This window comes from Ipomoea nil, unplaced genomic scaffold (genome assembly GCF_001879475.1).
Source record: "Ipomoea nil cultivar Tokyo-kokei standard unplaced genomic scaffold, Asagao_1.1 scaffold2975, whole genome shotgun sequence".
NCBI classification, from domain to species: Eukaryota; Viridiplantae; Streptophyta; class Magnoliopsida; order Solanales; family Convolvulaceae; genus Ipomoea; species Ipomoea nil.
The window spans coordinates 2,493,209-2,517,523 of NW_017619403.1; the positions used below are offsets into that span (position 1 = coordinate 2,493,209).

At 38.7% G+C, this 24,315-nt stretch overlaps 4 protein-coding genes across 5 annotated transcripts; all 4 read left to right on the forward strand.

The window, feature by feature from the left end:
* Positions 1–1,615: 1,615 nt before the first annotated feature.
* On the forward strand, positions 1,616–4,508 carry LOC109163150 (photosynthetic NDH subunit of subcomplex B 1, chloroplastic). The gene is made up of 6 exons (XM_019311894.1): positions 1,616–2,275; positions 2,739–2,929; positions 3,039–3,296; positions 3,437–3,542; positions 3,980–4,065; positions 4,218–4,508. Exons 1-6 carry the CDS (start codon positions 1,688–1,690, stop codon positions 4,381–4,383), a joined length of 1,395 nt encoding a protein of 464 aa, XP_019167439.1. The 5' UTR covers positions 1,616–1,687; the 3' UTR covers positions 4,384–4,508.
* Positions 4,509–10,299: 5,791 nt separating this feature from the next.
* On the forward strand, positions 10,300–11,451 carry LOC109163063. The gene is made up of 3 exons (XM_019311781.1): positions 10,300–10,654; positions 10,903–11,320; positions 11,439–11,451. The coding sequence occupies exons 1-3, from the start codon at positions 10,300–10,302 to the stop codon at positions 11,449–11,451; spliced, it is 786 nt and encodes a 261-aa protein (XP_019167326.1).
* A 340-nt stretch (positions 11,452–11,791) lies between these two features.
* On the forward strand, positions 11,792–16,392 carry LOC109163213 (protein LOW PSII ACCUMULATION 3, chloroplastic). 2 transcript variants are annotated; one of them, XM_019311980.1, is made up of 12 exons: positions 11,792–12,233; positions 12,496–12,526; positions 13,001–13,093; positions 13,171–13,233; positions 14,331–14,442; positions 14,522–14,607; positions 14,797–14,855; positions 14,953–15,055; positions 15,147–15,207; positions 15,351–15,433; positions 15,535–15,615; positions 15,933–16,392. In XM_019311980.1, the coding sequence occupies exons 1-12, from the start codon at positions 11,905–11,907 to the stop codon at positions 15,990–15,992; spliced, it is 1,161 nt and encodes a 386-aa protein (XP_019167525.1). In that variant the 5' UTR covers positions 11,792–11,904; the 3' UTR covers positions 15,993–16,392. The 2 variants fall into 2 exon arrangements, with proteins under 2 accessions (XP_019167525.1, XP_019167526.1); XM_019311981.1 differs by lacking the exons at positions 15,535–15,615; positions 15,933–16,392 and having other exon boundaries at positions 15,151–15,207.
* Positions 16,393–23,332: 6,940 nt separating this feature from the next.
* Positions 23,333–23,968, forward strand: LOC109162999. The gene has a single exon (XM_019311717.1). It carries the CDS (start codon positions 23,386–23,388, stop codon positions 23,719–23,721), a length of 336 nt encoding a protein of 111 aa, XP_019167262.1. The 5' UTR covers positions 23,333–23,385; the 3' UTR covers positions 23,722–23,968.
* Positions 23,969–24,315: the final 347 nt, after the last annotated feature.

The following is a 24,315-nucleotide window of genomic DNA, read 5'->3' on the forward strand; positions in this document are numbered from 1 at the left end:
AGTTGTCAATGTAGTCCTTAGTTTTCAATTTGAACGAATTTGATCATCGAATTGTTTAAAATTTCGTCAATTAAATCCTCTCGGTACTGTTTCGTCATTAAGGGACCGTTTGGAAAGCAGAAAAATGACTTCGGGAAAATATTTTCTGGAAAATTAGTCATTTTCTTGAAAACATTTTCCTTTTCGGTGTTTGGTTGCACAATTAAAAATTGTCTTTGTACGTGTGATTCATTTTTTTAAAAATGAACAATCAAAAAACCAGGAAAATGTTTAGAAATCTTTGCTCAGTCAATATCTAATGTCCAAAAATCAAAGTAGGAAGTCTACAATCCAAAAACCAACAAACACTAGGAACAAACAGGTGCACCATCATGAAGAATAGCATTAGCACTAGTGGTTTTCACAACCGGAAACCAGTGGCTTTGGTTTCCGGCGTTCCGATGCAGCATTGGAAACCAGTTTGAACTGGTTTCTGCATCAACCTGAAACCAGTTACTTTGGTTTCCGGTTGTGAAAACTAGAGGCATTAATTGGTTTTCGCATCAGAAACCAGTGGCTTTGGTTTCCTGCTGATGTGGAAACCAGAGGAGACTTCCTCCGACTATGGGTTTCGTCCCCACAACCGGAAAACCACTATAGAGTTTTAGATTTGAGAAAAAAAAAAAATCAGTTGGTGGAGTTTTTGCCTCTATGGTGTTGATGGAGGCGGAGTGGCCAGATGATAGAATGGAAAATGACTTCCCAAAAAATAGGAGAAGTCATTTTCCGAAAAAGGTGACTCATTTTCCATTGATACACACCATTTTTCTTTGGCTTCTTTTTTCCTGCCTAGCCAAACTCAAGAAATTCGGAAAATGATTTTCATAAATCATTTTCTGGGTTTCCAAACACACACTAAGTTGTTTGTTTACCTTATTTGAGTGGGCATTTTAGCCTTTTCCCCATTACCTTCATTTTATCACATGCATATCTTCATGTTGATTGATTAAAAAAAAACCCTAATTCGAAGCAACGACCAAATGCGATGAATAATCTAGCCAACAAAGAAATTGAAGAATCTAGGCAATGAAGAACTGAATAAGAAGAAAGATTTATAGTCAGGTATAATAGGAATTTTCTCATATATACAAGAAAGATACTAATGTCTTACAATAAGAGTAGTTCATTGGAATGTATGTCGAAGGTGTGATGTAGGTGTGAATACGGTCTTCGCTTTACCAAACCCTCGACCACCTCGGCAAAGCCCATGGACCCCCGTTGATGGACCTCTTAGGTTTGGGTCGGCTAGCCCGAGGTCGATCTTGGGATCCTAAGACTGACTACATGTTTGACTTATCCCAAATCGACTTGGCCTGCCTCCTCAGATTGATTTGTTTAAGATCCGTCTCCAATATATCTATGTCATAATATAATGTTCAGGGAGCTATTGTTTTGAAAATTAATTTAGAAAAACAAAACAAAACGAAAAATAGCATTTCTCCATCCTTTCTATACCAACCAAAGTTATCACTTCGGAGCGAAGGACGAAGGGCGTGGGACCTACTTATCCTGCAACCCTTCACACATTTAAACCCAACGTCTACTTCAGTTCTCCAAACCGTCGCATATAATCCAATATAGAAACAAATCAACCAAGAGAAAAAGTGCACAACTTTAACTGAAAGATAAACTTGCAGTGAAGGAAGTAATGGCTGCTGCAACTTCTCCTCTCCCAAAATCCATTTCACCTTTTCTCACAACTTCACCTTCCATTCCTTCGACCCGCTTCATAAATGCACCCTTCTTGAATACACATCATCCATTTGGGCACACCCAAAAATGGGCTGCTCTCCGATGTAATTCCAAGAAGAGGAACCCATGGCTGGACCCTTTCGACTATGGCGAGGACCCGGATATGGAATATGGGTCTCTGTTCACAGAGGGAAAGCAGGAAGAGGATACCAGACCTCCCGATAATCCTGACAACCCATACGGATTCTTGAAATTCCCCAAGGGGTTTAATGTGGAAATTGCTTCGCTGGGGCTGAAGATCAGGGGCGATGTGAGGAGGTGTTGCTGTGTGGTTGATGGTGGAGTGTACGAGAATTTGCTGTTTTTTCCGGCGGTTCAGCTGATTAAGGATAGGTACCCCGGTGTACAGATCGATATTATCGCCAATGCCAGAGGCAAACAAACGTATGAGATGAACAAGAATGTGAGGTTTGCTGATGCATATGACCTGGATGATGATTTTCCTGAATCAGCAGATGTATTGGATATTCTTGGAATTATGAAGGTTAGGAGGGGACATTCATGTTTTTTCTTAAAGTTTAGCTTTTCTTTATGACCTAAAGAGTGATTGACTATTGTGATTTGTGTTGGGCGTAGGCCGGTAAAGGGCCAAGTCCATCAATTGGTGGCTAGAATTATTAGATCGAGGCCGATGAGAGGCACATGCTTCTCGAAAATGTGATGGAAGGCAATAAAGTTGTGGTCTTTGCTATTAGCTATATTTTTTGACTTAAGTGGTAAGCACTTGATCCTAACAGGTGGTATCATAACCGGGTCATAGGTGGGCAGAGACCAGTAAGGGTCAAGTCCATCAATTTGGTGGCTAGGAGGATTGTTGGGAAAAGCTGGTGAAGGGCTAAGTCGCTAGGGGATAGGAGGATTGTTAGATGGAGGCTGGCTATAGCTTTTGGTGTAAGTGGTAAGCGTTTGATCCTAACACTTTGCTTCTGTGCTTTGCTTGGTTGTAGAATAGATACTATGATTTGATCTTATCAACCAAACTTGCTGGGCTTGGGCATGCTGCATTCCTGTTTATGTCGTCTGCCCGGGATAAAGCCAGCTATGTTTATCCAAACGTGAACGCTGCAGGGGCGGGATTGTTCCTAAACGAATCATTCAAAGCAGATAGTACGATTCTAGCTGAAGCTGGATTTCATATGTGAGTGAGTTCACAAGGCCAATGCTATTCCGAAACGCCTTCTCATAAATGTGGGATCGATCCAACACAGTCTTGTGGCTGACTTGTTTTGGATGTGTTTCTGGTGTAGGTATAAGGATATGCTTCATTGGTTGGGTAGACCGGGGCGAAAGGTTCCTCGAACGCCTGTGCCTCCTCTTAAGATTTTGATCCCCAGAAAGGTGAGGGAAGTAGTGGAGGCGAAGTATATCAATGCTGGGGTACAAAAGGGCAAATATATCGTGATTCATGGGATGAAATCAGATTCGAAAGCTTCAATGCAGTCTAGAGGTGATACTGATAGTTTGCTTCCCATTGAAATCTGGGCTGAGATAACCAAGGAAATTAGGTATCTTTTTCTTTCTGTATATCTATAGTTCCTGATAAACTGCTGGACTTTCAGATGATATGATGAATGGATTAAACTTTAAAGTGGCTTTTGAAACATGTTGTAACATGACCAAATGGTTAACATGATCGATTGATTAGGGGACTGAAACCACTCTTTGTGATCCCACACGAGAAAGAGAGGGTGAATGTGGAAGATGCGGTTGGAGATGATGCTAATATAGTCTTCATTACCACGCCTAGCCAGGTTTGTCTTTCTTTACTCAATCCATTGCACCAATCATTAACTAACTGTCGGGACTGTGGCCTGGAGGGCCAAGTTCAGCATCCTGCCATCCAACCGTGGCGCTGTTGCTTACCAGATGTGGTTAAATGGTTAATGTCCACCTACTTATCACCAATTGGTATTAGGAAAGATATGACAACCAGATAACCAGACAACCAGATTATCAGCATCCTGCCATTCAACCGTGGCGTTGTTGCTTACCAGATGTGGTTAAATGGTTAATGTCCACCTAGTTATCACCAATTGGTATTAGGAAAGATATGACAACCAGATAACCAAAGAACTCGGTTAAGCCTGCTAACTCTTCGATAGCATGACAACAAAGACCTTTTGAAACTGGTTTTCTCCCTGTAACTGATCTTGATATGAAACATTTACATATGAATTTCTTGCTTTAGCTTGCTGCCCTGGTGGATGAGTCTGCTGGGGTGATAGCTACAAACACCGCTGCCATTCAACTTGCACAAGCTCGACAGAAGCCAAGGTATATCCATTTGTTTCGTTGTAACTAGGGAAAGGAAACCGCTTTCTTGCATTCATTCTGAATTGGGTATTAATATGCAAACCCCCCAGAGGAGGGTTCATTCATAATTCATAGGTTATCGACAAATTGTGTTCTTATTTTCTTCAATACAGTGTGGGATTATTCTGTTCGGAGGAGAAGGCGAGGTTATTTGTTCCAGATGGGGAAGAAAAAAAGTGTGCAACCATTTCATCCAAGTCTGGGAAATTGATAGACATTGATGTTGAAGAAGTGAAGAGGGCAGTCCAGATTTTTAGCTTGCCTCTAGCTATATTCTAGATCACATTTTTCTTGTGTATATCTATCTGTTTAAACATATGTTAATCTTAGCATTTAAGAATGCAATGCTAATCTGTAAATGAGAATTCAAATTTCAATGGCAAAGCTGAGTTCTGCTACTGCAACTATGTTACTATCATTTAGAAGGAGAATATGGTGATGGAGAGTGAACTGTTTGGAGGCCTTTAGGCTTCAGCACAACTATTTAATTCCCTCTTCCAAAATGAAAATTGCTTACTAGGTGGTTCAACATCGTGTCAAGTAAGCTTATAATCGATAAAATTATATTGTTGATGACATTTCAATGTCACTATATCGTGTAAAATATATAATTTTATGTCTCATGTAGATAATATTGATGTTGAATCTTTTAAAAGTATTAAAATATACTTTAATGGTAGAGTTTTTGAGACTACACATCACCTTCTCAGGTTATCTGCATGAGAAGATGGCAATTGTAAATCGTATGTAACTTTTTTATTTTATTTTAAGATGTTTTGCTGCAATTCCGACACACAAGAATTGCAACAAATGCAATTTGTGTGTCAGAATTGCAACCGACATGCAATTGCTTTTTGATTTGTTTATTATTATTTTTATTAAAATAATTATTATTATTACTTTATTGATTGATAAAAAATAAATTTTTAATAAGATGATATGAAAGCAAATATCATTTTTGAAAGGTGTAAGAGAATTGTATGGATTGAGAGTAAATAATAAATAATTGTAAATTTTGTGGTATGACATTTTAAAGATGAGAGAAGATTGTAAGGATGCCGATAGTCTCAGGAAACAAATCACCTAAGCAATAAAATAGCATATAAAAGGATATCTTTAACCCATGAAGAAGAATTGAAGAAAGCAACAATATTTTTTTTACCCCTGAATTGGTTCATTTTAGAGATTTAATCTATGTTAGTTGATTTAATCTATCTGTTCCACGTCACACCGTCGCCTGAGGCAGTTGGCCGAGAAGTACAGAACAATAATGCACGTCTAGCTCAATGAGGTTATGGTTGTTGTCATCTCGTTGTCGGTGGCCACGGAAGATGTTATGAAAACCCACGACTTGATTTTCGCAACTAGGCCGAGATCCTGATTTTGAATATCATCGGGTACGACAACAACCACATCGCCTTTTGTCCCTACGACAACCTGTGGTGGCAGCTCCGGAAGATCTGTGTGCTAGAGCTCCTGAGAAGAGAAGACTGATGAAGCCCAATGTAGAAGAAAGAGAAGAGAAGAAGCAAAAGATTAAATTGTCCTCATCATTTTACCAATTAAAAATTTTCGGTTACTTTTCAGCAATAATTTGACGGGAGGGACTAAAATTGAATAATTGTGGAGTTAAATTGACAATTTTTAAACCCGTGAACCTTAATTAACAATACTAATTATAGGACCAAAAGTGAAATTTTTCTCTATAAATAAATATAGTATTTTAATTGTCCATTATATTGCATTCTCAATTCCTAGTATTATATAATTACTAAAATATTTTTAAGTTATTTTTATTATTTTGAATCAATATCCCCGGTTAAAGTTTTATTCTCTTCATGTGAACGTCATTTTTAATAATGAATATTAATTCTAAATGATAAAAATAACCTCATATAGTCATATGTTAATGGAAGTTGACAATTATATAACACTATAGACTAAAAGTATAACATCATAAATAATTAAGGGGTTAAATTTGTTTAAATTAATTTATAATGACCAAAATTTCAAAATTGAAGTATTTCAAGGATTAAAAATATATTTTCTTTATTTTAAACAATCATTTCCTACATATGTACTTTTTTTTTTAATTTTAATATTCAATAATCGATACTTGGTCCAAATTATCATAAAATTCTCTCTCTATATTATCTCTAGGGTTTTTGCGTTTCCTACTAGGATTTTCCTAGGTTTTCAACGGTGATCGGTTTCTTTCTGTCCGGACGATGGCCGGAGACGTTGCTATGGATGACGAATTGATTGGGCGTGAGGAGGAGACGAGAGCTGTGGATGAACGGTCCGGCGTAGGGCTGTCGGACGGGACTGTTTTGCGCCGAACGGGAGAAGGGGGACAGGGGATGCGGCGAGCCGGTGGAGGAAGTTTGGCTGGGAGGGTAATCGGGAATAGCGAGGTGTTACCTATGGAGAACATGCAGCGGGAGAAAGGGGGAGGGGGTAATGGCGGTGGGCGATGTTGGCGAGGTGCGCTGGATGGAGAAGGTGGCAGAATGGCATGTGATGATGTGGGCAGTTTGGATGGAAGGGGGACGGGCAGTAGGGGACAGAGAAGGAGGGAGGAGGGGGGGCAGTACGGCAGCCGGGGGTAGGGGCGGATGTGGCGGAGTTGACGGATAGGTGGGCGGATTGGGCACTGCTGGAGGAGGAGGGTGCGGTGTTTATGACGGGAGGGGATGATGACGGGGTTGAGGGAGGCGGGGAAGGTGAGGAGGATACATGGAGGGTGGTCGGGCGTTTTTTGACGCAAAAGTTAATTAAACTGGATTTTATGAGACAGATATTAGCGTCAGTTTGGCAGCCAGTGCGTGGGGTACAAGTGAGAGATTCAAAGGGGTTTGTTCTTGTTTGTTTTTTTTTTTTTTTTTCCATAAAACAGATATGAACTATGTTCTGAATGGGGGTCCCTGGGCTTTTGAGAATAATGCACTTGTGTGTCGGGAGGTGTTGGACGGGGTGAATCATGTGGATGTGGAGCTGGATATGATTGATATGTGGGTACAGCTGCATGACATGCCGAAGGGGTACACATCTCATGCAATTCTGGAATAGGCGGGGAATTTTTTGGGCTCTTTTGTTAAGCATGATGAGAGATTTGAAGGGGCACCATGGTTAACCTTCCACCGTATTCGGGTATCAATTTCGGTTGATAGGCCGCTTAGGAGAAGGATGAGGTTAATGAAGAGAGATGGGACTACAACATGGGTTAATTTCAGGTATGAACGGCTGCATAAGTTTTGCTACTTTTGTGGTTATATGGGTCACTTGCATACTTTCTGCCTACAAGCTAGGGAGGCGGGAATTCCAGTGGAAAGGTACCTGTACGGTCCGGATATGCGGGCTGGTGGGTCCCGGAGCGCTCCTAGAGCGGTTGGAGATAGCTGGCTCGTGCCGGTAGGCGGGAAACCAAGTCCACTGGTAGCAAAGCCACGAATGATTGAGGCAGTAGACGGAGGTCGGGGAGGTGGTGGAGTCACACCCACGAGTATGTCTGAGGATAAGGTGGTGGTGGCTACGGCGAAGCGTCGTAGGCATGGGACGGAGTTTGGGGAGGATGGTTGGAATGATGAGGTAACAAACACTGCTAGTTCAAAAAACTTGTCCATGGCGGGAGCTGGTGTCCAGCCCCGCCCATCATCATGAGTACGATAAGCTGGAACTGTCGTGGCTTGGGCAATCCATGCACAGTTCGAGAAGTAGTGGACCTGGTGTCCCGTAAGAAGCCAGAGTTTGTGTTTTTAATGGAAACCAAGGTGGCACGGAGTCATGCGGAGAGAGTCCGTGTCAGGCTTGGTTATGAGGGTTTGTTTTATGTGAATAACGAAGGCCTGAGTGGGGGTATGACACTCCTTTGGAAGAAGAACAACACGGCTAGATTGTTGAGTTACTCGCTCAACCATATTGATATTGAGGTTAGTATGAATGGCAAGTTATGGCGTATGACATGTATATATGGATGTCCGGATCGAAATAGAAGACAGGAAACCTGGGAGCTGCTGAGTATGTTAAAGAATAGATCTGGGTTACCCTGGGTGGTGATAGGGGATTTTAATAATCTTCTCTATCAACATGAAAAGAGTGGGGGAAATCCATACCCAAATAACCTCTTACGAGGATTTGGGGAAACTATTGATGAGTGTGGTTTGGTGCAAATGCCGATGTGGGGACGCCAGTTTACATGGGATAAGAGTAAAGGCACAATGAATTGGATACAGAAGAGGCTTGATAAGGTGCTTATTACGGAGGAGTGGGGTGGTATGAATGAGAATGCATGGGTGGAGAATATGCAGACTAGAGAATCAGATCACTCGGCTTTGTTTCTCAATATAAATGCTCTCAGTATACGTAGAGTAAGAGGACCGAGGAGGTTTAGATTTGAAAATGCATGGTTATTGGATGAGGGGTACAAGGAGGTGGTGGAGACAGCTTGGCAGGAGGGGAGGCCGGAGGGCTTGTTGCACTATCAGCACTTTTGTGGTATGAAGTTGATGAGATGGGGGGGGGGGGGGGGGGGGGGGGGACCATTTCCATAAATTTGGTCACCGAATAGGGCAATTGCGAAGGCAGCAAGAGGGGTTCTGTGATATAACGGATCCGGTCGCATTGGCCGAATTCCAACAGAATGAGAATCAGTTAAAACAATTGGAGGCCCAGGAGGAGGTATTTTGGAGACAGCGTGCAAAACAACACTGGCTCCGGGGTGTAGATGCTAACACCAAGTTCTATCACAGGTATGCTTCTGCCCGTAGAAAGAAGAATTTTATTGCTAATATTAAGAATGAGGGTGGGGATTGGGTAGAGGATACAGATATGCATTCGGTGATTCTGGATATTTTAAGAGCATATTTGCTTCTAATAATTTGAGCTGTGATGATCCTCTCTTTAATGATTTTGCCCCCCGTATGTCGAATGAGAATAATGAGATGTTGAATCAGTAAGAGGTAAAAACCGCACTATTTTCTATGTTCCCGGATAAAGCACCAGGCCCGGATGGAATGAATCTGGGTTTCTATCAACACTTTTGGTCTATTGTGGGGGATGATGTGTCTGATTTTATATTGCATGCTTTGAACTCTAGGGTGTTTCCAGAAGGTCTGAACGATACTAACATAGTATTGATTCTTAAAAAAGAGGTCCCAGAGACAGTTGCAGATTTGAGACCGATTGCATTAAGTAATGTCATATATAGGATAATGGCAAAGATGTTGGCAAACAGAATGGAAGTTTTGATTGGAGATATCATCTCCGAATCCCAAAGTGCATTTATGCCTGGCAGGTTAATTACAGATAATATCTTGGTGGCAGCTGAGGTGGGTCACTACTTGAACAGGAAGCAGTGTGGTGTAGTAGGCTGGAGTGCACTGAAGTTGGACATGTCAAAAGCATACGATAGAATGGAATGGGGTTTTTTGGAAAAAATGTTGACAGTGCTGGGTTTTAGTGATAAATGGGTTAATCTAATAATGTTGTGTGTGACAACAGTGAGCTATACTGTAATGGTGAATGGGGAGGTGGGGGGGACGTGTCAAACCGACTCGTGGACTCAGACAGGGAGATCCTCTTTCTCCTTATTTATTCATTATCTGTGCTGAGGCACTTTCGATGTTGTTGCAGAAGGAACAGATGGCAGGATCTATACATGGATGTAGAGTGGCCAGGGGTGCTCCCCCGGTGTCTCATTTACTCTTTGCAGATGACAGCCTGCTTTTCTTTAAAGCGAATATTCATGAGGCTACGGTGATTAAAGAATGTTTGATGAGGTATGAGAAACTATCTGGACAGGTGGTGAATTATAACAAGTCAAATATATGTTTTAGCCGAAATACCCACCACATAGTCAGAACGCAGGTGGCAGATTGTCTTGCGGTAGTGCAGGCAAGTAATTTTGGGAAATATCTGGGCCTCCCATCGTTTGTGGGCAGAAATAAAAGAGCAGTTTTTTCCTATGTGGAGGAAAAGATCAGACAGAGGATTGGATCGTGGAGCACAAAGTTTGGTGGTTTGGGTTTCAAGGAATTGAGGGCTTTTAATCTAGCTATGCTGGGCAAGCAGGCATGACGTTTTTTGACAAACCCAGAGTCTCTGGTGGCAAGAATATATAAAGCCAGGTATTACCCCACTTCTAATTTTGTTGATGCTACTATTGGTAATTGCCCAAGTTTTTGTTGGAGAAGTATAATGGCAGCACATCCAATAGTGGTAGCTGGGATAAGACGCAAGATTGGAAATGGTGAGACAACTCTTATTTGGGGACACCCATGGCTACAGGATAATCCAAGTCCCTTGGTACAAACAATTATGCCTGAGGAGTTGAGAGAGGCACGAGTAGCAGGTTTGATTGACCCACAAACACAAACATGGGATCCACATATTTTATCTGATTTATTTATCCCTGAGGATGTGAGCAGAATAGTTATGATTCCTGTTAGCCCTGATTATGATGACTCATGGTACTGGATAGGTGACCCAAAAGGAATTTATTCAGTAAAGAATGCTTACAGGCGTATTGTTGGTGATTATGAGAATAACCCAGGTGATTTTGATAAATGGGTTAAGATGTGGAAATTGAAAGTACCACCAAAATGGAAGACTTTTTATGGAGAGCAATATGTGATATTTTACCCACTACCACGAATCTAATTAATAAGAGGGTGGAGATTGACCCGACATGTCCTATGTGTAGATTTAATAATGAAGATGTGTTGCATGCATTAGTTTATTGTGAATATTCTGCATTAGTTTGGAATATAACACAATTACCTATCACGAATATTATTACAGATTCGTTTGCAGCATGGTTAACTGGGGCAATGACGATTCTAACCGAGGAACAAACACAGCTTTTGGTGGGAGTTCTATACAATATTTGGAGAAGCCGCAATGCAGCCGTGTGGGAAGGGGCCATGTCACGGCCGCAGGCTGTTGTGAAGGGGGCGGCAACATTGCTGAAAGCCTATGGTGCAGTACACGACCGTTCCACGCGAGAAGATGTACAGCCACATTCCGAACCAGTGTTGTCCAACAATCACATGCGATGCTATATAGATGCGGGGTATCGGCAGGAAATCGGGGAGACTACGTATGGAATTGTGTTATTAGAGCCCAGTGGCTCGTTTGTGGCAGCTAAGAATGACAGATCACCCGTTTGTTTTTCACCACTCATGGCGGAGGCTATGGCTTTTAATGAGGCACTGTCCTGGTTAGTTGAAAGGAGTATTAATTCGGTCAATCTGCTCACGGATTGTATGGTTCTGCGATCCACCATACATCACCAAATTACACCCATTCACTCGTATGCTGGGTTGATAATTGACCAGTGCAAGACAATGATGTCTTTATTTAATTTTATTTCGTTAAGCTATGTGCCTAGACAGATTAATTTACATGCTCATACTTTAGCTTCGTTAGCTTTTACTCAGGAACATTCTATGTATTGGGATTCTATCCCTCCTGACGCTATTATAGCTCTCATCAATTAATACAATCGACAGATTGATTTTTTTATTCCAAAAAAAAAAAAAAAACTTTTTTTTATTCGTTTAAGAAAGCTCAACGATTTGTTTTTTTTTTTTTTTTTTGAGTTAGAAAATAAAATGTTTTAATGTTTTTTCCTTCTAAAAACAATAAAATATACAGTAAAATAAATTTTATTTATTTTGGTCGGGGTGGGTTAGTGGATATGCAAACAGGATCTCTTATCATCTCTATTCTCTGTGATCTCCAGTTGTCCAATACAGTTGGGATTTCCCTCCACTCTTTTCAACCAACCAAAGCAGAGCACCCATGGCTATGGCGGTTCACACAGCCGCCGCGTTTTCTCCTTCTCCATCTGTCTCTCAGCTTAATCTTTCCCGATCCTCTTTCTCTCTCATCCCGTTTCATTACACTCGTCCCCAAACTTATCCAAAGTCACTACTACCTTTAAAGCTCAGACTGACGCCGCAGTGCTCCAAGAAGGAAGTGGGAGCCACCGCCGCCGCGGCCTCCGGCAACCCCAAGCTCGGCGTTGCAGTATACAAACCCAGGTCTTACGATGTCCTCGCATCTGACGCCGCGAATTCCCTCTTTTACGCTCTCAACGACGGGAAGACTCGCGTCGAAATCGAATTTCCGTAATTTCTTATGCTCCTCCTTCTTCATCACTCCATTATTACTGTTATAATACATTTTATTAATCTCGATAGAAATGAGCACACTATTTAAATGCTAGAAAGTAGAAACCTAGGAACTAAATGTAGCCTTAAATCCTAATTAAGCAGCTTTTTCTATGATATAATGTTTATCATTATCTCAATTAAGAAGATTTCATTCTTCTGACTTTACTTCCTTTTTCATGTTTTTATGTTTTTGAATCGTCAATGGTTGCATCCCCAGTCCCTTGCCTAGCAACATTTCTTCCTATAAGGTATTATCTTAGTTTTACAATATATATTATTTGCCTAGCTATAGCCTAGAAGCGTTTTTGCATTTTTTTTTTTTGAGTCACTAGGGAAACTCGCAACCACTATACTACTCGAGTGCAACGGGTAAATCTCGCCTTGTGACTCTAACAGTATAAGAAAGTAAACCAGCCTAGGTTGCACTGATCGGCTCAAACCAAGAAGGCCAATAGGCCGCTCCTCGGAATTGAACTTGTATCCTTGTGGTTACCAAGTGGGAATAACTCAATAACCTAACCAACTTGGTTGGGTTACCTGCGTTTTTGCATTTTGGTTCTATAATACGCCTGCCTGCCATTTTGGCTTCATGCAATGCCCATGGCCAATTGGCTGTAGCTTATGCAATTCTCACTTAGTGTCAAGAAGCCTTGTGATTGACTTTTTTGTTGACAAAAGATTGGCTTGTGCATGATATTTTTTGAGTTCATGAATATGTGAAGGGATCATCAGATGAGTTTAGTGATGCCAACATTCAACTTGCCTTGGCTGTTGTCAAGAAGCTTCAAGAGAAGAAGGAAACTAGGGCTTGCATTGTAAGAGAAACCTCTTTAATTTTTCTACTTCACTTGATGAGATGATAGAAGATCTAACAGACTTGATTGTTTGTAAGGTATTTGCTGACAAGCCAGAAAAGCGCAGAGCCACCGATCTTTTCAAAACAGCTTTTGACTCGGTAACTGATTATTATATTGTGTTTCATACCTCACTTTCTTTGTGACCTTATGTTGTGTAATAGCTAGGCAATCAGCTCTCATAATGAAACTATTTTAGATGTATATAGTATGTGATGTTGCTTACGAAGCAGATGCTTAAGGTCAGAGATGGATGATTAAACAAGTGTAATCTCAATAATTGCCTTTTTCTTTTCCAAGGATGGAGTAAATACCATAGAAACATTTTTTGAAGGGAAAAAATAAAAATCAGTGACACAACTATTAGTATATTTGATCAAATGGAAGTCCTTCCTTCTTTTGATAGCTAAAGAAACTTGATTAAAATGAAGTATTATGCAAGAACAAGAAATACAATATAGAAAATGTTTTATACCACACATCAAATCAAAACAAGTACTTTAAAGTTAGTTTGAGAATGATATGAAAGGAAAAAAAAAAGGGTTCTAAATACCCGAGGCATTCTATGGATTCTTTTGCCTCTGAAGAAAAGTTCAGTAACTAAGAATTTATAGTGCATTACTGCATTAGCACCCCATTTAACAACATCATGTATGCTGAAGTGCTTAGAAGACCATGGAGCTTCTACTTCCCAAATGTGATCTTCAGGTTTCAAAATATTACAAGCTTGAATTTACAAGTATTTGTTGTATTTAGTCTTTTACATGCTATAGTTCCTTTTTTAAAATCAGACTTTAAGCCTGAGGCGTGTAGTCTCTGTAGTAAAATTTGTATCTCAGAATTCATGGTCTTTCCTTAATTGCATGTTTATGTCTTTTCCTATTTAATTATCTTTCCTAGGTGAATAGCCGGAGACCTGTTTGCCTATAGCTTATAAGGGCAATGCTAGGTTCACACAAATTTTTGGGCACAATTTTCATATGGCCTCAATTGATTGACATTTGGTGGAGTTCACTAAGTAGTCAATGAATATTAAAAGTTGTGAAACCACATACATCAACATGTTTTAGAATGTGTATAAATTTGTGTGCAAATAGCATTTTGCAATCTATTAGTATAGGATTGAATATATTTTTGATCAAGTGGTAGGATTTTGCAACTTAACTTTCATAGTATCTATTTATTCACACGGTTTCAGATTGATGGTTTAACCATTGGGACGTTGGATGATATTCCTAGTGGTCCTGTGGCTACATTTTTCAGATCTGTAAGTCGCACATTGGATTTCGATTTTGAGGATGAAAATGAAGGTTTGCTCCCATTATTCCGAATGCATTCTGATAATTGCGACGAGCTTAACATCTGACCAGCCATTTGTCAATGATGCAGATCGTTGGCAGTCTGACAAGCCACCATCACTGTACATATTTATCAACTGCAGCACTCGTGATCTCTCTTCCATAGAGAAGTATGTGGTATGATGTGTTGCTTTAAGGTCCAGGCATGTTATATTTGTGCTTTAGCTGATGGTTTGAAAATTGTATATGAAACAGAACTTAAGAAATATACCAGAACACTATAATCATGACTTTTCAACACCTTTCATGTAGTACAGTGATAATCCTATTTTTCATCTATAAGTATGCTTCTATGCTGTTTTTCAGGAGAAATTTGCCCCTTCCACCCCTAGTCTGCTGTTTAATCTAGAACTGGACACTTTGCGGTATATTTTTTTTCAGTTCCTTTCTTGTAATCAATTGTTTATTGTTGTCTTTTTTAATCCATTCTTTATGATGGCTTAAATGTGTTGGAAATTACAGTGCTGACCTGGGTCTTTTGGGATTTCCACCCAAAGAGTTGCATTATCAATTTCTTTCACAATTCACCCCTGTATTTTACATTCGAACTCGAGAGTATTCAAAGGTGCAAATTTTATAATCTGGATTGTCTTTTCTTTTGTTTTGTTGTCTTTTCTATTCTGTTAAAAATAATGGTTGCCTTTTCATGTCGGAAGACAGTTGCAGTGGCACCCTACATTGTAAACTACAATGGAGCTTTGTTTCGTCAATACCCTGGTGAGATCTAACTCTCTTGGATCAAAATTTACGGTTCATGCATGCACGTACATTTGGCTGCCTTTGACTCAGAAATTTAAAGGAAGAACTAAGAAGAGGAAGAAGGAACTTGTATTTTGCCAAAATTTATATTTTTATTTCAGGGCCTTGGCAGGTGATGCTGAAACAATCAGATGGTTCTTATGCATGTGTTGCAGAGAGTGATTCTCGGTTCACACTTGGAGAAGTAAATATACATTCGATACATCCATCTAATACTCAAAAACGTACTCCTTGCCTATCTTGGTAATGCACAGTTAAGTAACCCCACCCGGCTTCTTATGGCAGACCAAGGAAGAGCTGTTGCGGGTCCTAGGTCTTCAGGAGGAGAAAGGAAGCTCGCTTGAATTTCTTCGAAGAGGATATAAGGTGCATTATAGATTCCCTCATGATTCTCATTATGTGTGCATGATAACAACACTAACCATAGGAAACTATTGGGTGAAGGCCAGTAAAGGGCCAAGTCCAGCACCCAGTGGCTAGGGGGATTGTTGGCGGAGGCCTGAAGGGCCAAGTTCAGCACCTTGCCCTCTCGAAAATGTGTGGCGGTATAAGGAAATAAAGTTGTGCCTTCGCTCGTCTTGGTAAGGCTTGATCCTAACAGAAACCAAGTAAAATATATATATATATATATATATATATATATATATATATTGATGATTGGTTGAATCCTTCGCCCGCCGCAGTCTGCAACATGGTGGGAAGAAGATGTTGAGTTGGAAAAGTCTTCAGCTTGGCGTAGTTGAACAGATACAATCGATCATAACGACATGATTGAAGCAGCCTAAAAGAGAAGAACCCCACTGTGCATCACTTAGCCTTGGATGCAAATGTTTGTGTAATCTTGGATGAGCTTCAAGTCCTACACTACAAAAGCTGCATAAAATTTGCAAACATTTCCTTTTTTACTTCTCTCCTCTACTATGTTAGTATCAATTTTGTTTTTTTTGTTTTTCCTGTCAAATTGGGATTTTGTGTTTGATTGAAGTGAAGACTTGGCCTCTAGGGACTACAATCTTTTCCTGTATAATGTATCCCTCCTACATGCAATTCTCTCTATTGGGAGGGAATTTGACTTGTGTAGAAGTTGTGGAAACGTGTTTCATCTTCTTGGCAAAGTAGTTTGTATTGTTAATTTGTTACTAATAATTATTTTAGTGATATATTACATTTATTTAGATAAGTTTGCCTTTAAGGAACAAAATCATACAGTAAGCATATAATCTTGCCAAGTTATATGCTTCTCCCTCTGCTATTGGCAGGCGGATAGATTAGGCTTGTCTTCACCCAAACAAATGCTCGTCTTAGGAATAAGGGTCAAATAGGTTACTGAATTGCACACCAAACTACAATTAAGCTATTAAATTCAAAAAAGATGTAATTACGTCCTTAAACTATATAAATTTATGCAATTAGGTTTAAAATGACCTGTTTACATGCTATGTAGATTGCATATTTTAAAAATAATATTAAACAAAAAATTAATTAAAAAAAAAAAAAACAGTACGGCTGGAGACGACCATCCTGTTTTTTTTTTAAAAAAATTTTAATTAATTTTTTGTTTAAAATTATTTTTAAAATCCACATCCTCCACGTTAGCAAAGTATTAGGTAAATAGGTCATTTTAGACCTAATTGCATGAATTTGTATAGTTCAGGGACCCAATTGTACTTTTTTTTTGAATTCGATGGCCTAATTATAACTTGGTGTGCAGTTCAGTGGCCTATTAGACCCTTATTCCCCTGTCTTATATATATAGTTAATTGGCTTAGTTCAGATTGTCTCCCCTCCTTCAGTCCTTGATTAAAAAAAAAAAAAAATTACATTCCTTTTCAATAATAGATTGAGTTAAAGTTTGGAAAAAAGGTTCAAATCTGTGCTGGAGATGAAGACAGGAAAAAGGTTTACCTTGCATTATGGACCATGGTCTAAACTTCTGCAGTTAACATATTATGTACCTGCAACTACAAATACATAGGCTCTGTTTGGTAAACCTAGCTGAAAAGCTATAAGCTAGGAGCTGAAAGCTGAAGAATTGTAAAATTAGCTGTTATGATTGAAAGTGTTTGGTAAAATTAACTTTTTGATAAGCTGATAAATGTAAAAAGACTAAAAAGGACATCTTCATGAAGTTTAAATTACTTTGTTTACATATTAAAATTTAACATTTTGAAAATTATTAATGGCTTGTAATCCATTGATATCTTACCCATATACATAATCTACACCTATACCAAGGCTAAAACCTTAAACCTCCCACATAAGGGAGCAACCAAATACCAGTAAACCACAAGCTACTTAGTGATATCCTCCTTCCTTTGTAATGATAATGATGAGCTTATAGCTTAAACGCACACATAAACTATTAACTACGGGAACAGAATACGCAATTGTTATACCATGGATCAGGGTTCATATTGCATTGTGAACCTTGATACAAAAATTATGTACTTTCAGTTAAAACACTTTGTATCTACAGTTAACAATTTCTGTACATGTAAACAAATAACCTGATAATTGCTGACACATAATATGATAGCTACATGTCACAGACTGTTTTTCCGTGACCTTGTTAAGACCCAAAGATGGAAACAGCCAACTGGTTAGCTTGCCAAATGGGTGAAGGAGGCGTCAATAGCGTTAAGGTTGTTCTGCTTTAGACGCTAAGGTCTGGCCGAGTTAAGCACGCCAACCTGATTTAGTTTGGGGAGCCTGTTGCTAGTCTTGGACTTGACTATGAAATGGGACCGATGCGATTCGAAGGGCACAACTGGTTGGGAGCTATTGCTGCTTCCCTGATGCGCCCATGGCAAGGTGAAACCAGATTGGCTCGTATGTGGGTAAGGCTAGTTTGCGGGGTATGAGGGGCCCCGAGACGCCGCACGAGCCTTGTGTGCTGCGCCGGACCTCTATGCCCGTGTCATACAGGTACAGAAACTATCAACTGCAGGTACAAAATGTGTCAACTATAAGTACAGAATCTAATTGCTATAGGTATAGAAACAATCAACTGCAAGTACAGAATGCGTTAGAATCTGAATGTTATTTTTAAACAAAGGTCTATAATGTAAGATAGACCCTGTTCCGTGATATAATTTGCTTAAAATACGAAACACATAATTTTTAGACCAGAATCCACATTACAAGATGGACTCTGATATATGATATAACAATTATTCAGTTGGATCCCCGTCCATGGTATAATTTGCCAAAATAAAAAGGATAATGCCCAATCGTTATGCTATGGACCCGTGTCCAACATGCATTGTGGACACGGTAACGGTGCTGTTAGTGGCACCGTTATCTTCCACTTTTTTTTCTTTAAATTTCAGACTGCTTCGTTATAGGAGTATATGTTCATAATTTTATCACTATATATTCATAATTGTAAGTTTATAATGTCAGAGCTCTGTGTTCATAATTCCATAACTGTACATTCATACTTCCATAACTGTACATTCATAATTCCGTAACTGTACATTCATAATTCAATAACTGTAAATTCATAATTTTCGAAGCTCTATGTTCACAATTTTAGAGCTCTATGTTCATAATTTTATCACTATATATTCATATTGTAAGTTCATAATGTCAGAGCTGTGTGTTCATAATTCCATAACTGTACATTCATAATTCCATAACTGTACATTCATAATTTTCGAAACTCTATGTTCACAATTTTAGAGCTCTATGTTCATAATTTTATCACTATATGTTTATAATTGTAAGTTCATAATGTCAGAGCTCTGTGTTCATAATTCCATAACTTACATTCATAATTCCATAACTGTAAATTCATAATTCCATAGCCGTACATTCATAATTCCATAACTGTACATTCATAATGCCACAAACAAATAACGCCGTTAGAATGCCGCATTTTCTCTAAAAATGACGTTATTTTGGACTCGTATCCACAATGCATTGTGGACACGTGTCCACAGCGTAATTTGCGGATAATGCCTATATGGACCTCGAACTTCCCTATATAACCAGGAGCTTAGTTAAAGATTAAGGCCCACAAAAAGTCCAATGAGCTGCAGTTAACAGGCCCAATACACATGCTAATTGCTAAAGCGCCACCGTCAAGGCGTCAACTAGCCCTGCCTGCCGAGCAACTCCACAGACGAATACTTCAAGAAGAGCGCAGGAAGAAAGAGAAAGGGTTTAACCAAAAACGAAGTGAGAAGCGAATCAGAAGATGAGCGGCAATGGAGGAGGAGGTTTTGGAGCGAAGTTGGAACACTACCTGTACAGTGGGGACAAGAAGCACGTATTCGCCGGAATGGCCATCATCGGCGCCCTCTTTGGCGTTCCCTGGTACTTCATGAACCGAGGTATGCTATTTCTCACTTCCGCTAATTTCTCGATTTTCTTTCTTTCCGGAGATTAATTTGAGATTCTGAGGTAATTGCTAGGTGTTTCTTACTTTATCTGTTTTATTTACCATTGAAGCTTCATTAATATTTGAAGAATTAACAATAGAACTAAGATTAGTTTTATCGAAGGAAATAGAGATTTTGAACTGGAAGGTAATTTAGAGTTAAGGTGATTCTGAAATAAAGAGGAATCAATTCAATATTGTACATTAGTTTTTGCCATTTAAAAAAAAAAAAATCTTTCTGATTTTAACAGACCCCATTATTCAGAATTGTCCGGTCAATATATCCATTGTGCACAGAGTTTCCCCTCTGTCACTAACTCCATTCACTAAGAAACTGGCTCAATGCAAACAAGAAATGGTAATTGAATGAAATTAATCTAAGTTGAAGGAGCTTTTTGAGAATTGTTAAACAGCTCCACAACTGGGTTCTTGCGGCCTAGGACTTGTTCTGATTAAAGTACCTTTTGCTCGACCCCATTGGGTTTTATTTCTTTGCAAGTAGTGAAAGGCTGAGCTTCGCTGTCAAACAAATTTGTGGCTCTTGATCAGAGTCATTATAGCCAAGAGGTCTAGTGATGTATAATTTGACTTGATGCCACCCGCAATGTGTTTATATTATTTAGGAGTAAGGTCTCAGGTATCATATTCCCTTACTTCAAGCCATATTAGTGATATTACGTAGATGAGATAAAAGAAAATCATTATTTTAAGTCCACTATCATCAAATCCACAGTTCAAAATTCAGGATTTCTCTAATTCCTTTGATCAGAGATCAGCGATGTACAGGTCAGCTCCTCGTAATAATTTCTATGAAATGCCCATTTTCCATTCTAGTATTAAGTGCAGACGGTTATTAGGAACCAATGCTTGGTCATGACTTCTATTGTTTGCAGAATACAAGATAGATTATACCGTGTTAGGCATTGATTGGATTTGGGATATAGTCATTCTCAATCTTAGTTGGCAAATTGAAGCCGGAATTCAAAAGTAAACTAAAGAAAGCCACAAAGATTTGGAGTTTGGGAATTTGGGATGATATAAAGAAATTTCAAGATGAAGTTACTTACAATGAAGGTTCTTAGACATTATGCATGCATGTATGGATGTCTATATCTGACTTCATGCTTATCTCAATTATAGTATAGTTCTACTACTAGTGCTAGTGCTATGAAGGGTAAAATATATGCAATAATCCACATGCCTTGATGGGTTCTTGCTGCACCACAAGCATTTTCAGTTATGCATGATGTGCACACCTCATATATTAAGTTGATATATGTACTGTGACAATGCTTAAAGCATATCATATTTGTTCTAGAGGGTCAACATATATATGCTTATGAGCTACAATTACCAAAAAACTCTGAAAATGTGTCAACCATCTAATGGGCCCAAGCTGTGCATGCATCTTTCATATACCGCCGTGACTTTAACTAATATCCTTGAACAAGATAATTGTGGGTGTTTAGCAAATAGTTGTTAGCGGATTGGGTTAATTGGTTTGACTAGCTGATAATATTAGTTGGTCGTAGAAAGATGTTTGGTAAATTAGCTGTTAGCTGATAGATGATTAGATGCAAAATGACTTTTAAGGGTATAATTTATTTTCTTAAAAAGCTGATCGATTTTTGAATTTTAGCATTTTGGAGCAATAAACTGATTAACTGAACACTCATATTGGTTGTTTAACCAAGTCAAACAACTAATAGTGATCAAACAAGCTAAAATTGGCTGATAAGCTAACTATGTTACCAAACACGGCCAATTAGGCAAATGTGCAGTTTTCCATGTATATTTACACATGTTACACCAAAAAAGAATTTATGCCTATTAAAAAAAGTTGAGAGTTTACTCTTCATCACTCTCTTTCCACTGGGGTAAAATGTGTTGTCCTGCTAAGCTATTGTCTTTCATTTTTGCTTTTAAAGTAAAGGTGGAAATATACTCAGTAGCAGTTTCTTTATGTCCTTGCTCAGTTGCTCCCTTATTAAAGCATTGATATGCAGAATTCTATTTCTGCTTGTTTCCTTCTTAAAATATTGATGAAATGATCTTGCTGCATATCTGCCAATTCTGACAAAAATGTGTTACTCTGAATTGAAGGCTCCAAACATCAATCTCACCAAGACTACATGGATAAAGCTGATAAGGCAAGAAGTCAAAGACTTTCAGCTGGTTCATCTGTGACTAAATGATGGATTTTTTAATGATTAGAGGGTTCTACAGTGGACTGTGTTTTTTTCCACAGGTAGGAGTTTTGTTTACTTTGAAAGATATTCAAAACACTGGAAAGGAAAATTGTCCGGTTTGCTTGTATTAAAATATTTTCCCAATAACTTCGATATGTCATTTGTACTATAATAAATGAATGCAGTAATATGTCATTTGGAAAGGTTTTGAAATGTACTTATCCAACTTTCATGAGCTGCAAATAGTGTTTTCATGATGATGATGGATGGCTTCATGCCATGGATCTATAATAGGGTTGTTGAACTAGATGGAGTTCAATTAACAATCTTGCTACTAAAATTGCACGAACTTACAGGCCTATCAACAAAAGTCTTAGGATTGGGCATTTTGGGCAACAAGATAATAGAAGTATGAGTAATGGCCATAGAAACTCCCTACCCAGAAATTGTTAGCAGACTTACAGAAGTTGGGGATATGGGAAAAGCTTCAAGGGATAAAAGGGTACACTGTTTTGTCTGCTCAAATACATGTTGGTCAAAATGCTGATTACAATGTTTGGTAATCAACGATTTGGAGCTAAACTGAAACCCCGAATGCTACAATTATTAGAGTTTAAGATTTGACATTTTGGAGAAAGGTTGGCCTTTGTTTTTTTCATTCTGGAGGCTTCAAGACTTCTCAAATAGAGAAGCCTTGAGGCTTCTCTTCAAACTCGCTAACACAATCAGTTAACCACAAATTGTTAACACAATCCGTATAAAACCGCCTTTTGCCAAACAATGCCCAATTCTCGACGCCATCCAATTCATATGTTCTTCTAACTGCATCAGTTACAAATAAGCCTTCAATTTGTAAAGGAAGACATGAAATTAGGAAAGTAGTCAAAACATGCATTCTCATAGGAATTGACCACTGTGTAGTATTTTAGGCATATCTATATTTATAATGGTCCAATTAAAATGATTCAAGTTGTATTGAAAAGCTAACTCATAAGATTACAACTTTTATGCAAAGATAAAATTCTAAATTTGAGATTAAAAATATCAAAAATTAAGATAAATATGAATCAGTGAATTTGTTCAAAAAATTCAATTCATCAACTTCTAAAATTGTTCTAACATATTTCTTCCTAATTCCTATATATATGTGTATATCTTTTTGAATGAAATGATTTGAAAATTAGTTATTTTAATTTTTTAATGTTTGAAATCTTGTGTTATAAATTATTTTATTTTTAAATTTAAAATCCGTCATATGATTCATATCTGATCCGCTGAATCCGTCATTAACGGATCAGATTGAATCTGCACCATTTGCGAATGCGGATGAGATTTTTTAAATTCGCCTTTAGCATATTCATTTCAGATCTGCTCCAACTCGCTCCACGCTCACCCCTACTTAGTATAATTGGTCAATTAATAAATAATTATTTGATTAAATAATTAACTTTTCAAATTAAAAAAATATTAATTCAATTTCGAGTAATTCCATTCAAAAATAATCCATCGAATGAGTATCTCTAATTTCTTAAACCCTCTTTCACTGCTGCTAGGAGCTGGATCACCATGGCCTCCACTGCACCGCCGTCGCGCCCCGCCTTCCCCGGCGGCGTAGGAAGCACAAAGAAGCCTCTCGGCCTTTTTGCCAACGCAATGAAGAGAAAGCACAGCTTCATTCAATTCTTCGCGATGACCGGAATTCTTCTCTTGAGCGTGCGCTCTCTGGGCCAAAAGTACCGAATCAACGATCTCCAAGAGGACATGGAGGCGCTGAAAGAAGAGCAAGAAGGACTTACTAAACGCATGAATCACATCAGGCAAAGCCTTCTAGCTGAAGCTGCCCTCGAGCCTACCGGCCGCTTCGCCTCCCGCCTCCGTCTCCTCTTCGCCCAAGACGAGTAAGATTAGGGTAGCGATTTCCCAAATTTCTATGTTTATGGTTTATCAATGACCGCGAATTACAAAAGTTCGATTTCAATTTGGAATTTGGGATTTCTTACAAATATAATCTCTGCCAAAAATGTTTTGAATTATCTGATTGTATTTTTCTATAGCTATCTTATCAATGCTCTTGAAATTTAATCCTTAAGCTCCCTCAAATGTTTTAAAAAATGTTAATTTTAAGAGAAACTTGTTGGTTTTGCCGCAATTTGAAATTGCTCTATTTATGCTTGTTGAATGATTCTAACATAGGTGATATTCAAATGCTTTCCAGCTGTTATAGTATAATTGGTTTTTGCAGATGAAAGTTAACTCTGGGTTTAGGATTAGGGAATGAAGTGCTTAAATTGTTGATATTAACTTCTTGTTTTTCACTATTATGTGAATATATGTGCTATGTTCAATTCATGGCAATTGGCAAACTTCTGTTCTTTTTTGGGTTACCTCAGTCCTACCCGAGGCCTGGGGTGTTTATTATGTAAATCCCGTCTTGTGATCCTAGCTCGCAAAAGATCATATGGATAAATCAACCTAGATTGTTTATAGAGTCATAGC

Coding starts and splice junctions, on each gene's coding strand:
- LOC109163213 (XM_019311980.1), top strand. CDS start 11,905: ATGGCTATGGCGGTTCACACAGCCGCCGCGTTTTCTCCTTCTCCATCT. Junction 14,443..14,521: donor TTTTGAGGATGAAAATGAAG/GTTTGCTCCCAT, acceptor TCAATGATGCAG/ATCGTTGGCAGTCTGACAAG. Junction 15,616..15,932: donor TTCTTCGAAGAGGATATAAG/GTGCATTATAGA, acceptor CGCCCGCCGCAG/TCTGCAACATGGTGGGAAGA.
- LOC109163150 (XM_019311894.1), top strand. CDS start 1,688: ATGGCTGCTGCAACTTCTCCTCTCCCAAAATCCATTTCACCTTTTCTC. Junction 3,297..3,436: donor GAGATAACCAAGGAAATTAG/GTATCTTTTTCT, acceptor TCGATTGATTAG/GGGACTGAAACCACTCTTTG. Junction 4,066..4,217: donor CAAGCTCGACAGAAGCCAAG/GTATATCCATTT, acceptor TCTTCAATACAG/TGTGGGATTATTCTGTTCGG.
- LOC109162999 (XM_019311717.1), top strand. CDS start 23,386: ATGGCCTCCACTGCACCGCCGTCGCGCCCCGCCTTCCCCGGCGGCGTA.
- LOC109163063 (XM_019311781.1), top strand. CDS start 10,300: ATGGCAGCACATCCAATAGTGGTAGCTGGGATAAGACGCAAGATTGGA. Junction 10,655..10,902: donor TGATTATGAGAATAACCCAG/GTGATTTTGATA, acceptor ATATTATTACAG/ATTCGTTTGCAGCATGGTTA.